This window comes from Pan paniscus, chromosome 11 (assembly GCF_029289425.2).
Source record: "Pan paniscus chromosome 11, NHGRI_mPanPan1-v2.0_pri, whole genome shotgun sequence".
Classification (NCBI taxonomy): domain Eukaryota; kingdom Metazoa; phylum Chordata; class Mammalia; order Primates; family Hominidae; genus Pan; species Pan paniscus.
In genome coordinates this window covers 27,043,443-27,058,643 of record NC_073260.2, presented here as the reverse complement: position 1 = coordinate 27,058,643, position 15,201 = coordinate 27,043,443, and the positions used below count along the sequence as shown (strand labels likewise).

Below are 15,201 nucleotides of genomic sequence, written 5' to 3'. Positions count from 1 at the left end.
AGCATACACAACCTTCTGGAGAACTTTGCCCCAGCCCTGCAAAGTATTGTCACCTAGTTGGTGTTGTAATTGTGACATCAAAAGGCCATTCCACTGTTCTATCAATCCAGCCGCTTCAAGATGATGGGGAACATGGTAAGACCAGTGAATTCCATGAGCATGAGCCCACTGCCACACTTCTTTAGCCATAAAGTAAGTATCTTGTTCAGAGGCAATGCTGTGTGGAATACCACAACAGTGGATAAGTCATTCTGTGAGTCCATGGATGGTAGTCTTGGCAGAAGCATTGTGTACAAGATAGGCAAACCCATATCCAGAGTAAGTGTCTATTCCAGTGAGGACAAACCTTTGCCTTTTCCATGATGGAAGAGGTTCAATATAATCAACCTGCCACTAGGTAGCTGGCTTATCACCGTGAGGAATTGTGCCATATCGAGGGCTCAGTGTTGGTCTCTGCTGCTGGCAAATTGGGCACTCAGCAGTGGCTGTAGCCAGGTCAGCCTTGGTGAGTGGAAGTCCCTGTTGCCCATGAATAACCTCCATCCCTGCCACCATGGCCACTTTGTTCACGGGTCCACTGGATGATGACAGGGGTGGTTGGGGAAAGAGGCTGAGTGGTGTCCACAGAACGAGTCATCCTATCCACTTGATTATTAAAATCCTCCTCTGCTAAGGTCACCCATTGGTTAGCACTTCACAGTTTTTGACCATTCAGAGAGGTCCATCTACATACCTCTTCCCCAAATTTTATTGTCACCAATTTTCCAATCATGCTTCTTCCAAGTCCCTGACCATCCAGCCAAATCACTGGCTACGGCCCATGAATCAGTATATAATCACACGTCTGGCCATTTCTCCTTCCATGCAAAGCGCACATCCAGGTGCACTGCTCGAAGTTCTGCCCACTGGGAAGATTTCCCTTTATTGCTGGCCTGCAGGGATGTCCTAGAAAGGGGCTGTAGTGCTGCAGCTGTCCACTTTCAGATGATGCCTGCGTATCATGCAAAACCATCTGTGAACCAGGCCCTAGTCTTCTCTTGCTCTGTCAACTGATCATGTCAACTGATCATGATCATAGGGAACTCCCCATGAGGCCACTGGTGCAGGCTAGGGCAAAGAATGCAGGGTGGCACGAGCGGAGACCATGAGCATTTGAGCCACTTCCTCATGTAACTTATTCCTCAGGTGCCTTCAGGACCTGCTAGAGCCCGATCATGCATATAACACTTCCATTTGATGATGGAATGCTGCTGTGCACGACCCACTTTATGGCTAGATGGGTCAGAAAGCATCCAGTTCATGATAGGCAGTTCAGGTCACATGGTGACTTAATGACCCATAGTCAAACGTTCAGTTTCCACCAAAGCCCAGTAACAGGCTAAGAGCTGTCTCTCAAAAGGAGAGTAGTTATCTGCAGAAGATGGCAGGGTCTTGTTCCAAAATCCTAGAGGCCTCCACTGTGATTCATTTATGGTGGCCTGGCAAAGGCTCCAAATAGCATCCCTATCTGCCACTGACCCCTCAAGCACTATTGGATCTGCTGGGTCATATGGCCCAAGTGGCAGAGCAGCTTGCACAGCAGCCTGGACCTGTTGCAGAGCCTTCTCCTGTTCTGGACCCTACTTCTGGTACCAAAATCCGTATTAGTCAGGGTTCTCTAGAGGATATATATATACACACATATATATATACACACACATATATATACACACATATATATACATATATACACATATATACATATATATACACACATATATACATATATACACATATATATACATATATATATATCCTATTACTTCCATATATGTGTGTGTGTGTGTGTGTGTGTGTGTGTGTGTGTGTAGGGGAGTTTATTAAGTTTTTTTTGTTTGTTTGTTTTTTGAGACAGAGTCTCGCTCTGTCACCAGGCTGGAGTGTGGTGGCGTGGTCTCGGCTCACTGCAACCTCCGTCTCCCAGGTTCAAGTGATTCTCCTGCCTTAGCCTCCCGAGTAGCTGGGACTACAGGTGTGTGCTACCACGCCCAGCTAATTTTTGTATTTTTAGTAGAGATGGGGTTTCACCACGTTGGCCAGGATGGTCTCCATCTCTTGACCTTGTGATCCGCCCGCCTCGGCCTCCCAAAATGCTGGGATTACAGGCGTGAGCCACCGCGCCCAGCCTATTAAGTATTAACTCACATGATCACAAGGTCCCATAATAGGCCATCTGCAAGCTGAGGTGCAAGGAGAGCCAGTCCAAGTCCCAAAACTGAACCTGAAGTCTGATGTTGGAGGGCAAGAAGGGGATAAATGCACAGGAGAAGGATGTAGGCTGGGAGGCTAGGCCAGTCTCATCTTTTCAAGTTTTTCTGCCTGTCTTATATTCACTGGCAGCTGATTAGATGGTACCCACTCAGATTAAGGGTGGGTCTGCCCTTCCCAGCCCACTGACTCAAATGTTAATGTCCTTTGGCAATACCCTCACAGATACACCCAAGACCAATACTTTGCATCCTTCAATACCATCAAGTTGACACTCAGTATTAACCATCACAAGCCCTATGAAATAAAAAGTTTTATGATCCCTTTCTTCCCAGAATTATGAATGCCAATTTACTTGCTCTACATTTACACAACTTCCATGACCTGGGGTAGGTAGGTATGCAATGTTTTGTTACTTCCCCATTGTCCATATCCACTTGTGTCCCTGGCCATGGCCAACGAATTTACAGGTTGAAACATTTCCCAGCACCTTGGAAGGCTGTGTGGTGGGAGGATTGCTTGAGGTGAGGAGTTCAAGACCAACCTGGGCAACATAGTGAGACCCCTGTGTCTATAAAAAGTAAAATTAGCCAGGTGTGGTGGCACATGCCCGTGGTCCTGGCTACTTGGGTGGCTAAGCCCAGGAGGTTGAGGCTACAGTGAGCCATGATCATGCTGCTACACTCCAGCCTGGGTGACAGAGCAAGATCTTATCTCAAAAAAACAAAACAAAACGAAACACATTGTACTAGACTGTCTTAGTATTTGAAGCTTGAACAGATACACAGAAAAGACAGGGAAGCCACCTACAATGCATTCTAGAAAGATCATGCTGCTGAGGATCATGGAAGCACCTTGGTTCCCATTGTCAAGCTTAGTTGTTCAGCTCTTCCTTAAATTATATAAACTATCCCGGAATTCTTCTAAATTCTCCAACCCCTTTAATTTGGTTTAAATTAGCCAAATTAGGTTAATGTTGCATATAACCAAAACCTAAGGGAGATAAATTGGTTGGGAGAATGTATTGTAACCAGTAGTCTGTCAAGAAACTGTTGCATTTTTAGGTAGCTTTATCAAGCTGAGAAGGGGTGAAATGAGTGAGACTTACCTGACTTTCAAGACATCTATTTTTCAAACCATTTGTTTTCACTTCTTTACTGTGTTATCACCATCCTCCCAGGACTTTACACCAGAAATCTGAAGGTCACCACTGATACCATCTTCCCCCTTTGCTCCTACATCTAATCATTAGTTACATCTGCCAGGTTCCATATCTTGAGTATGTCTTTTCATTTCCACTATTACTGCCTTAGTTCAGGTTACTACTTTTCTTACACATTACATTACTATGGGCTTTTAAATGGCTTCTGTGCCTTTATCTACTCACAAACTATTCTTCATGCTGCAGTCAGAAGTGTTCTTTCTAAGCCAAAATTATTCACCTTCCAAAATGAAGATCTAATTATGTTCACAAGTCCTCTCCTTCTTCACCCATTCCTCACCTGTAGCATTAATCTAACACTAGGTTAATCAAGGTAATGGGGTAGAAGGTCATGGGTAACTCCAAATCACACTTTAAATGAACTCTAGTCAAAGTACTGAATACAATGGATTTAAACTTGCTTAGTAAAACTACTTCTAATAATTTAGGTATAAATTTGCCTTCTGTGAAAGCCATCGCAAAGTATAAAAATAGTATAAGTACAGGTATTTAGGCTCACAAAATATCGTTATGACTGAAAAATTGGCAAAGGTTTTTTGTTTGTTTTGCCTCTTCGTTGAGCTCTCTTTCCGTAACAAATGGAAATAGAAGCACACAAATTCAAGAAAGGAGGCTCTAACAGACTGAAGATATTGTGGCTTTCAAAAAGGAGAGAACATTTTAGATGATATGAAGGAAATGTCACCCCATTACTAAGAATTCACTCTATTCGACAGATATATACACGCTTCAGCAAGTGCTCCTAAGGATGAGAGGAGAGTAAGTTATTTTCATCTAACAGTCTCTATCAACACTCTTCTTAAAACACCTAATGCTTAACAACAGTCTAAAGAACACACTGGAGACTCATACCTCCCATAGGCAGAGACCTTGTCCTTTTTGAGCTGCTGTATCTCAGGTAATCAGCAATCACTTAGTGGATGATAATAATTTGCAAATTCCTCTGGAGCCTCTAAAGACCATATCATGAATCATCAATTCAAATGCCTACAGGAGTCGGGCAGGTGATATGCAGGAGGAAATAGAGTCATTTAGGGCCCATAACAAAGGGGAGAGAGGCCGGGCGCGGAGGCTCACGCCTGTAATCCCAGCACTTTGGGAGGCCGAGGCGGGCCAATCATTTGAGGTCAGGAGCTCGAGACCAGCCAGCCCAACATGGCGAAACCCCGTCTCTACTAAAAACACAAAAAAATTAGCCAGGCGTGGTGATGCATGCCTGTAGTCCCAGCTACTCCGGAGGCTGAGGGAGGAGAATCACTTGAACCCGGGAGGCGGAGGTTACAATGAGCCGAGATCCGCGCCACTGCACTTCAGCGTGGGCGACAGCGAGACTCCGTCTCAAAAAACAAAACAAAAACAAAGGAGAGAGTACATAAGCCATCTCCAGGATAGTTTCTTTAACTAGTCTTCATATAATAATCTCCTCAAGGTCCTGTTCTATCCCTACAAAATACAAAACAGTTCCTCGTGCCTTCCTTCAAATATACTACAGTCTTTAGCTCATCAGAGTAGCTGAGTTAGTCCAAGGCATAATCCCAAAAGCGAAACTGAATGTCAGAATTGATCTCATTTCAACACTCATTCCAGAAGTAAAAACTTCTGCAAGTTCAGCTTTTGACTATGAATTCTTCAGCGCGACTTTTGCAGAGAGCTCTGTTCCAAGAAGCTGGCGCCTTAACACAAGCTATCTACCGATGCACAAGGGGAGGCTGGCTTGGGTCCAGATTCGGCGGGAGAGTGGAAACGCGACGCTGGCCGACTTCAGCCACAAAGGCAATTTCTGCCCAGGGCTAGCGTTCCTAAGAGGGGGCCGAGAGAGCGCCAGGCTCGGGCGTAGGGGCAAGAAGACCCAGAGCTAAAGCACCTCTCGGAGGGCCCAAGCTCAGGGCTCAGTCACCCTCCCAGCTCGGAGCCGGCGCTGGAACACAGCGGCGCGAGGAGAAACCCCTAGAGACCGGGAAAAGGTGGACGTAGCGGCTGACGTTGCCCAGATGCTAGGCGCCGACGGGAGCCTGATTGTCACCGTACAACCAGTGAGGGGGCGGGGCGGAGCTGTGCCTCAAAGCGCCTGCGCGGAGAGCCTGCAATCAGGGACCAGGCTTGGGAGGCGACGAAGAGGAACGCTGGGCGCGGGAGGCCCACTGCATACGCAGGCGCACTCGGCGATCCCGGCTTTTCCGCGCGCAGTTCCCGCACAGGCCTCGGGGGGGCAGGGGCGGGGCAGGGGCGGGGATAAATGCGGAGGGACGGTCCAGCTTTAGCTCTCTGCTCGCCGCCGCCGCTGTCGCCGCCACCTCCTCTGATCTACGAAAGTCATGTTACCCAACACCGGGTAAGGGGGTAGGGGCGGCGCGGGGAGAGACCCTGTCGGGCGAAGGGCGCGTCTCGGTGGGGCCGCCGCGGATCGCCCGGGCTGGCCGGCCCGGCTGTGGGAGGTCAAGGATACTGCCTGGGCACGCTCTGAGCTCTGGTCCGCGCTGGGCACTGTGCACCGAGAATCTGCGGTAACGTGTGAAAAGGAACACAAACTTTTGTATTACAGGATGGCAGCAGTGTAGAAACCTTTTCCACGGGTAAAGGGCCGAGGGGGAGTCACCACGCCGCCCCCAGTGCCGGTCCTCCCTGAGTTTAGCAGGAGTGCGTGCCTGGCCGAATGCGTGTGAGTTCTAGGTGAAAGGTCGCAGGAGCAGCTCCAGAGTTTAAAGAGTTTTCACTTGTTCCTGACGCTCAATTCTAGAGTAATAATGGAGTGTTTAAAAAATGATTTCCAAATTAGAAACTAAACCGATCTTTAAACATGGGTATCTTTGGGGGATTTTTTTTTCACCTTAAAAAATTGTGTTAAAACACGTACAAAATCTGCCATCTTAACCGTTTTTTAAGTGTACACTTCAGTAGTGTTAAGTAGATTCATATCGTTGTGCGGTCAATCTCCAGAACTTTTTTCATCTGCAAGCTGAAACTCTATCCATGAAACAACTCTTCCCCACCTCCGCTCGTACATTGGCAACCACCATTCTACTTTCTGGTTTATGTAAGGTCTGGGTATCTTGAGTTGAGTGACGTGTTGTCAGATTTTGTAATTTGCCTGAAACATGCAGGCATATAGCCAAAGACTTAAAACAGTTCAAAGAGTATAGGGTAAAAAGTGAGTCTCCCCATCCCTAAAATCTAGTTCCCCAGTTACTTACGTTTCTATTTCATGCGTGTATGAACATATTTTGTATACATCCGGATACACACACACACACACACACACACACACACACCCTTTCTTAAAAATAGCAGCAAACTCTATTCTTGGTCTTGCTACTTTTAGTTGGTATGTCTTGGGACATTCTTTCTTTGTTTTTTTTAAAGACGGGGTCTCCCATGTTGCCCAGACTGGCCTGTAGCCTCGAACTCCCAGGCTGATGTTCCTCCCTTCTTAGCCTCTGGAGTATTTAGGATTACAGGCATGCACCGCTGTGCCCAGAGACATACATTTTTAGTACATACAGATCTTCCGCCTTCTTTTTTTTTTCTTTTGAGATGGAGTCTCGCTCTGTCTTCCAGTCTGGAGTGCAGTGGCATGATCTCGGCTCACGGCAGCCTCTGCCTCCCGCAGTTCTCCAGCCTCAGCCTCCCGAGTAGCTGGGACTTCAGGCGCGTGCCACCAAGCCCTGCTGATTTTTTTGTATTTTTAGTACAGACGGGGTTTCACCATGTTAGCCAGGATGGTCTCGATCTCATGACCTCGTGATCCGTCTGCCTCGGCCTCCCAAAGTGCTGGGATTACAGGCGTAAGCCACTGCGCCTGGCCCCTCCTCCTTTTTAATGGTTGCATAATATTCTGTAACAGCTTGAGTATCCATTATCCAAAATGCTTGGTTCCAGACGTGTTCGGATTTCAGGTTTTCAGATTTGGTTTGCTCAACCTGTATATGAATATACCTTTGTTTATTTAACCTGTTCCCTATTGTTGGATACTAGACTGTTTCCAGTTTTTTGGATACTCTTTTTGCTTCCATAATTATACTTGTATTTATCTATTTGCACATATATAAGTGTATATGTAGGATAAACTCCTGGAAGTGAAATTACTGGATCAAAGAGTAAATGTGGCTGGGCACAGTGGCTCACGCCTGTAGTCCCAGCACTTTGGGAGGCCGAGGCGGGCGGATCACTGGAGGTCAAGAGTTCGAGACCAGCCTGGCCAACATGGTGAAACTCCGTCTCCACTAAAACTACAAAATTACAAAAATTACAAATACAAAAATTAGCTGGACCTGGTGGCGGGCACCTGTAATCCCAGCTACTCAGGAGGCTGAGGCAGGAGAACCGCTTGAACCTGGAGGCGGAGGTCGCAGTGAGCCGAGATCATGCCACTGCCCTGCCCTCCACCCTGCGTGAGAGAGTGAGAGTCTGTCTCAAAAAGAAAAAAGAGTAAATGCACTTTATATTTTGATAGATATTGCCAGATGACCCTCCAGAAGGGTTGCATACCCAAAAGGATAAATGAGATCCTCTAATCCCACTTGTTGGCTAACTGCAAAATAGTTAATGATGAAAATCTAATTAGAGAAAAAAGTGTCACCTCATTATTGTTAAAATTTGCGTTTATTTTATCACAAGTGTGGATTTGGATCTCTTTGTGTATTTAAACCAGGGACAGTTTGATCCCCAGAGGACATTTGGTAATATCTCAAGACATTTTTGATAGTCACAATTGAATGGGGATGCTAATGGCATCTCGTGAGTAGAGTACAGGGATGCTGGTGCACATCCTACAATTCACAAGCATTCCGTACAACAAAGAATTATGTAGTCCAAAAGGTCAGTAGTGCAGAGGTTGAGCAACCCTGGTTTAAAGCCATCTATGTATCTTTATATTTGTCTGGCTTAACAAATGAGGTTTTTCATTAATCTCTGAGGGCTCTGTGTATTTTAAAAATTTGTCTTTTATCACATTACAAATATTTTCCACAGTTTTTCATGTTGCATCTGGACTTTGATTATACTGTTTATTTAACATGGAGAAACATGTTTTTGTGAAGCCAGAGTTATCAGTCTCTCAAGGCTTTTGCATTTTTGAGTTAAACCAAGATCTTTTTTTTTTTTTTTTGAGATGGAGTCTTGCTCTGTAAGCCTTTGAGTTAAACCGAGATCTTTCTTTCTTTCTTTGAGATGGAATCTTGCTCTGTTGCCCAGGCTTGAGTGCAGTGGTGCGATCTCGTTTCACTGCAACCTCCCAGGTTTAAGTGATTCTCCTGCCTTAGCCTCACAAGTAGCTGGGATTACAGGCGCACACCACCATGCCTGGCTAATTTTTGTAATTTTAGTAGAGATGGGGTTTCACCATGTTGGCCAGGCTGGTCTCAAACTCCTGACCTCAAGTAATCCTCCTGACTCGGCATCCCAACATGCTGGGATTACAGGTGTGAGCCACCGTGCCTGGGCAGATCTTTTTAAATTAGTTTTCTTCTAATATTTTTATGGTCTTATATTTTTGTATTTTTCAAATATATTTGTATTGTCTATATTTTTTATAGTCAGATTTTTTATCCCCCTGAGATTTCTTTCAGGAAGTGAGTTAGGAAGCCCACTTGATTTTTCTTCAGATGGCTGCTCATTTGTCCTAGCAGCATTGACCTAAGAGTTAATCTTTTCTCTTCTGCTCGAAATTCTACCTCTGTCGTATATTAAATTCTTGCACATATAGCGCTCTGTTTCTGGACTTTCTGCTCTGCTACTTTAGTCTCTATTCATGTACCAGTACCAGACTGTTTACTTAATTAATTAATTGAGACAGGGCCTCGCTCTGTCACCCAGGCTGGGGTGCATTGGCACCATCATAGGTCACTGCAGCCTTGATCTCCTGGGGTTAAGCAGTCCTCCCAGCTCATCTTCCCAATTAGGTGGGACTGTAGACATGCGCCATAATGCCTGGCTATTTTTTAAAAATTTTTTTGTAGAGGAGTCTCACTTTGTTGCCCAGGCTGGTCTCAAACTCCTGGGCTCAAGTGATCCTCCTGCCTCAGGCCCCGAAGTGCTAGGATTACAGATGTGAGCCACTCTACCCAGCCCAAACTATTTTAATTGCTCTAGTTTTACAAAATGTTTTAATATGTGGGAAAGCTAGTTCCCACCACATTTGGATTATTTTTCAGAATTTTCCTGGTTATACTTGGGTATTTACTTTTCCAAATGAAGTTTAGAATAATTTGTATAGTTTTTTGGAAACAGTTGTTCTTCCTTTTACTAAAAATTTCAGTACTTTTACCTGATTTTGGGGTACCAGAGAATTTTAGTAAATTAAACTGTAAGCTCTTCATCAGCAAGTTTTAGCCATCTATCAATAATACTAAGAAATTTGGAGCCTTCTTTGAAGTGCTCTTGCCTTCTATATTCTGGTACTAATGCTTTGGAGCTGGAGGACTTCCTTACTGGCACAGATCAGGGTTATGTTTGCTTTTTTTTCTGCCAATGCCAGAGACTCTGAGTGAGGAAGAAAACGCCCTTTCTCCTACTGGGAATCAATCAAGCTATACTCAAAGCAAAGAGATATGGCTTTTTTTTACAGCAATAGTTGGGACATTTTCTTGTAAATACTTACATTAAAAATCACTTTAGCCTGTGGTCCCAGCTACTTGGGAGGCTGAGGTGAATCACTTGAGCCCAGGAGGTTGAGGCTGCCATGAGCTGTTGAGGCTGTTGTGGTAAACTGAGGACCAGAGAGACCGATATTGGGAAGACAGGAGGATGTTTATTTAAGGTACGCACCGGCTCAGTGGATTCACATCCAAAAAGATGAGCCTTGAACAAAAACAGAGTTTAGCTTATATAGGCCAGTATACAAGATCAAAACAAAGGCAGTAAATTTTACAGTGACAAATCACGTAATCCATAGCATAACTGCTGACCTGGCACTAACCTGTGGCCTTGCATAGCTAGTGGCCTAGCAGCTGCATCGAAAGAAAAACAGGAACTTTGCAAATCTTACTAAATACAAGCATTGGCAAACATAGTCATAACTAATAGTACAAGAGAGACAGTAAAGGAAATTGTTTTTCTTCTTTTAACCTTGCTCAGGAGTGTCTGGAGTTCATTTCTGCAGGCTAGGTCACCACGACCTGTCTACAGCCTTGCTTGCAGTAGTGAAAAACTTGTGCAAGACTGTCAAAAGAAAAACACAACAACAACAACAACAGAACCACTTTAATATTTTATGTATACTACCTTTTGTATGAAAAAAGGAAGGGATAATTTTTCACATACATAGAGTGTTTTATATATATATATGTTTGCTTATGTTTGAAAAAAGTACAAAAATGATAGGCCAGAAATTAATGAAGCTGGTCACCTATAGGTAAGAGATCAGACTTCTTTTTTAAAAATTTTTAAGTTTTATTTATTTATTTATTTTTTTGAGATGGAGTCTTGCTCTGTCGCCCAGGATGGAGTGCAGTGGCGCGATCTAGGCTCACTGCAACCTCTGCCTCTTGGGTTCAAGCGATTCTCCTGCCTCAGCGTCCAGAGTAGCTGGAATTACAGGCATGCACCACCACACCTGGCTAATTTTTTTTTTTTTTTGACGGAATCTTGCACTGTCGCCCAGGCTGGAGTGCAGTGGCGCGATCTCAGCTCACTGCAGCCTCCACCTCCAGGGTTCAAGCAATTCTCCTGCTTCAGTCTCCCGAGTAGCTGAGATTACAGGCACCTGCCACCACACCTGGCCGATTTTTTTTTTTTTTTTGTATTTTTAGTAGAGATGGAGTTTCACCATGTTGGTCAGGCTGGTCTCAAACTCCTGACCTTGTGATCCGCCCGCCTCAGCCTCCCAAAGTGCTCGGATTACAGGCGTAAGCCACTGTGCCTGGCCAATTTTTGTATTTTTTAGTAGAGACGGGGTTTCACCATGTTGGCCAGGCTGGTCTTGAGCTGACCTCAGGTGATCTGCCCACCTCAGCCTCCCAAAGAGCTGGGATTACAGGTGTGAGGCACCGTGCCCGGCCAATTTTTTTAATTTAATTTTTTTTTTTTTTTAAATAGTAACATGGTCTTGCTGTGTTGCCTAGGCTGGTCTCAAACTTGGGCCCAAGCAATCCACCCACCTCAGCCTCCCAAAGTGTTGTGATTACAGGCATGAACCACCATGCCTAGGCCTCAACTAATTAAAAAAATATTTTTTTGGTAAAGGTGGGGTCTCACTATGTTGCCCAGGCTGGTTTGTAATAACATATTTTAATTCTCTTTTTTAACCCCACAAGTATGATTTTATTATTATTGTACTCTTTCTAAACAAGATTTCTGTACTTATTTACCAATATCTTTGATTTTCCTATTTTCTTGAATTTCAGACCTTCCATCTGGAAACACGTTTCTTCTGACTGAAGTGTAACCTTTAGTAAATAAGGTGTAAGGAAGAAAAAGTATTTGGATTATAATGAAATAAATAATGCTGTCGTTATTTGCCGATGATATTATCCTGCACAGAAAACCAAAATAACGTATAACTGAATTATTATAATTAATAAAAGTTTAAGAAAATTGCTATATATAAAAGTCAACAAATAAAAATAATTTTGAGCTTGGCATGGTGGCTCATGCCTGTAATCCCAGCATTTTGAGAGGCCAAGGTGGGAGAATCGCTTGAGCCCAGGAGTTCAAGACCACCCTGGGCAGCACAGTAAGACTCTGTCTCTACCAAAAAAAAAAAAAAATTAGCCAAGCGTGGTGATGCACACCCGTGATCCTAGCTATTCAGAAGGCTTAGTGGGAGGATTAGTTGAGCTGGGAAGGTCAAGTCTCCAGTAATCTGTGATTGTGCCATTGCACACCAGCCTGGGCAACAAAGGGAGACTCTCTCAAAAAATAATAGTTAGATTTCTACACAAGCAAAAATCTGCAAGAAGTATATAGTACATGTCAATAAAAATGAGAAGTTCAAAATCCCAGATATGGACTCCACTACAGGACATATGATGTATATTCTTCAGCAAATAAATGGCATAAAGAGTGGAAGGGAAGCTGGCAGTGATTAAAAGAGAAACTCTTAAGGTATAACAGCCAGATGTAATGTGAGGTCCTTATTGGATCCTGATTTGATCAGGCCAACCATAAGAAAAACTGAGATAGTTATAAAAGTTTGAACATAGACAGATATTGAGTGATATTGAGAAATTATTGTTAATTTTCTTGGGTATAATAATGACATTGGTATTTTAAAAGTTTTTATCTGTTAGAAAAGTAAATACTGAAGTATTCATAGGTGAAAGTATGTAACCTCTGGGATTTGGTTTCTTTTCTTTTTTTTTTTTTGAAACAGGGTCTCACTCTGTGGTTCAGGCTGGAGTGCAGTGGTGTGAAATCAGCTCACTGCAACCTCCGTGTCATGGGCTCAGGTGATCCTCCAACCTCAGCTTCCTGAGTAGCTGGGACTATGGGTGCGTACCACATGCCTGGCTAATTTTTGTATTTTTTAGTAGAGATGGGTTTCTCTATGTTGCCCAGGCTGGTCTCAAACTCCAGGGCTAAAGCGTTCTGCCCACCTCTGCCTCCCAAAGTGCTGAGATTATAGGCATGAGCCACCATGCCTACCCAGGATTTGTTTTCTGATGATTGCTTTCACAATTTAGTAGTTGAATAAACATGGAAGCTTATTATACTCTTTTCTGGTTTTTTAAATGTATTTGAAAATTCCATAATAAAAAGAGTCTTCGTTTTTGCACTGATTGTTTATTGGTTGCAAGGGAAGGAATAGTAACTGTGCAGTGGAGAAATATGGTAACACTATGGTTAGATGATAAAAATTGACATTATAAAGTGAGTACGGATGGACGTTGTATGCTGCCCTATGGGATATACTGAGGAAAATACAGTATCACATGTTCTGGTTGGAAATGCATAACCGGAATCTAATCATGAAGAAATATCAGTTGAATCCAAAATGAGCATTCAGCCAGGGGTGGTGGCTCATGCTTGTAATCCCAGCACTTTGCAAGACCAAGGCAGGGGAATCGCTTGAGCCCAAGCGTTCAAGACCAGGCTGGCCAACATGGTGAGACCCTGTCTCCACAAAAAATAAAAAAATTAGCCGGGCTTGATGATGTGTGCCTGTAGTCCCAGCTACTCAGGAGGCTGAGGTGGGAGATTTGCTTGAGTCCAGGAGGTCAAGGCTGCAGTGAGCTGTGATCGCACCACTGTACTTCAGCCTGGGTGACAGGGCAAGACCCTGTCTCAGAAAAAAACAAACAAAAAAAAAGCCAGGCACAGTGGCTCATGCCTGTAACCCCAGCACTTTGGGAGGCCGAGGCAGGCAGATCACGAGGTCAGGAGTTCAAGACCAGCCTGACCAACATAGTGAAATCCCGTCTCTACTAAAAATAGAAAAATTAGCTGGGCGTTGTGGCGCGTGCCTGTAATCCCAGCTACTCGGGAGGCTGACGCAGGAGAATCACTTGAACGTGGGAGGCAGAGGTTGTAGTGAGCCGAGATCGCGCCACTGCACTCCAGCCTGGGAGACAGAGCTAGACTCCATCTCAAAAAAAAAAAAAAAAAAAATACGCCAGGTGTGGTGGCTTACACCTGTAATCCTAGCACTTTGGGAGCCTAGGTGGGTGGATCACAAGGTCAGGAGTCCAAGACCATGGTGAAACCCTGTCACTGCTAAAAATACAAAAAAAAATTAGCCAGGTGTGGTGGTGCATGCCTGTAATCCCAGCTACTCAGGAGGCTGAGGCAGGAGAATTGCTTGAACCTGGGAGGTGGAGGTCGCAGTGAGCTGAGATAGTGCCACTGCACTCTAACCTGGGCGACAGAGTGTGACTCCATCTTGGAAAAAAAAAAGTAAGGATCATTATATTTTTTAAAAAAGGAGTGCAGACTGTATTTTTCAAAAGGTCAATATCATAAAAGGCAGAAGAGGCTGCAAAAATGCTCTAGATTAATGGAGACTAAAGAGATATGTCAATTAAAAGCACTACCCTAAACCGGGTCCTGTAGTGGAAGGAAAAAATGCTCTAAAGGGCATTATTGAGTCAATTGACAAAATTAAAATACTGTGAAAGTAGATACATGAGAGACCAAGCTTTGATGTATTCAGATCACTTTTTTTTTTCTTTTTGAGACAGGGTCAGTCTCTGTTTCCCAGGCTAGAGTACAGTGGTGTAATCATGGCTCACTGCAGCCTCAACCTTTGGGATCAAACAGTCTTCCTGACTGAGCCTCCTGAGTAGCTGGGGACTACAGGCGCACACTGCCACACATGGCTAATTTTTTAATTTTGTAGAGACAGGGTCTCACTATGTTGCCCTGGCTGGTTTCGACTTCTGGGCTCAAGTGATCCCCGTCTTGGTCTCCCAAACTGCTGGGATTATAGGCATGAGCCACTGCACCTGGCCTTAAATCACTTTTAAGTGGTTTGGAGAAAATAAGATATAGAGAAGGAGAAAGGGAGAAGGAGAGAAAATGAGCACAAATGCTAAATCATTGGGGTAAAATATTAACAATACATGAATCTGGGTGAAGGATATGTGAGTATTTTTTTTGTACTATTATTCTTGCAACTTTAAGTTTGAGTTATTTACAAATAAAAAGTTGGAAAAAGTTAAAAACAATGGAGTACCTAGGAATAAAGCCAACAAAAGATGTATAATACCTTTCTGTAGGAAATTATATCATAATGAAATACATTAGAAAGACCTAAATAAATGGAATTATACCATGTTCATGGATTAGAACACTCACTGTCA

General features: G+C 43.9%; 2 protein-coding genes and 1 long non-coding RNA gene across 7 annotated transcripts in view; 2 read left to right on the top strand and 1 right to left on the bottom strand.

Moving 5' to 3' along the window:
• Nucleotides 1–4,684, bottom strand: part of PTBP3 (polypyrimidine tract binding protein 3) — a 159,722-nt gene extending 155,038 nt beyond the window's left edge. For both annotated transcript variants that reach the window (XM_008963242.6, XM_055117248.2), the window contains exon 1: nt 4,322–4,684. The gene's annotated coding sequence lies outside the window, so the exon portion shown is untranslated. The remainder of the gene's footprint in view (nt 1–4,321) is intronic.
• A 189-nt stretch (nt 4,685–4,873) lies between these two features.
• HSDL2 (hydroxysteroid dehydrogenase like 2) overlaps nt 4,874–15,201 on the top strand; it is a 94,188-nt gene continuing 83,860 nt past the window's right edge. Inside the window, exon 1 of one of the 4 annotated variants that reach the window (XM_003810855.6) lies at nt 4,874–5,801. In XM_003810855.6, the coding sequence (XP_003810903.1) occupies nt 5,785–5,801 (17 nt within the window). In that variant the 5' untranslated portion in view covers nt 4,874–5,784. The remainder of the gene's footprint in view (nt 5,802–15,201) is intronic. The other 3 variants (XR_010109101.1, XM_034928858.3, XM_003810857.5) reach the window with 3 other exon arrangements.
• LOC129398689 (uncharacterized) lies at nt 5,857–11,918 on the top strand. Its single transcript, XR_008626563.2, has 2 exons — nt 5,857–6,128; nt 11,809–11,918. It is a non-coding gene; the product is annotated as an uncharacterized LOC129398689 (long non-coding RNA).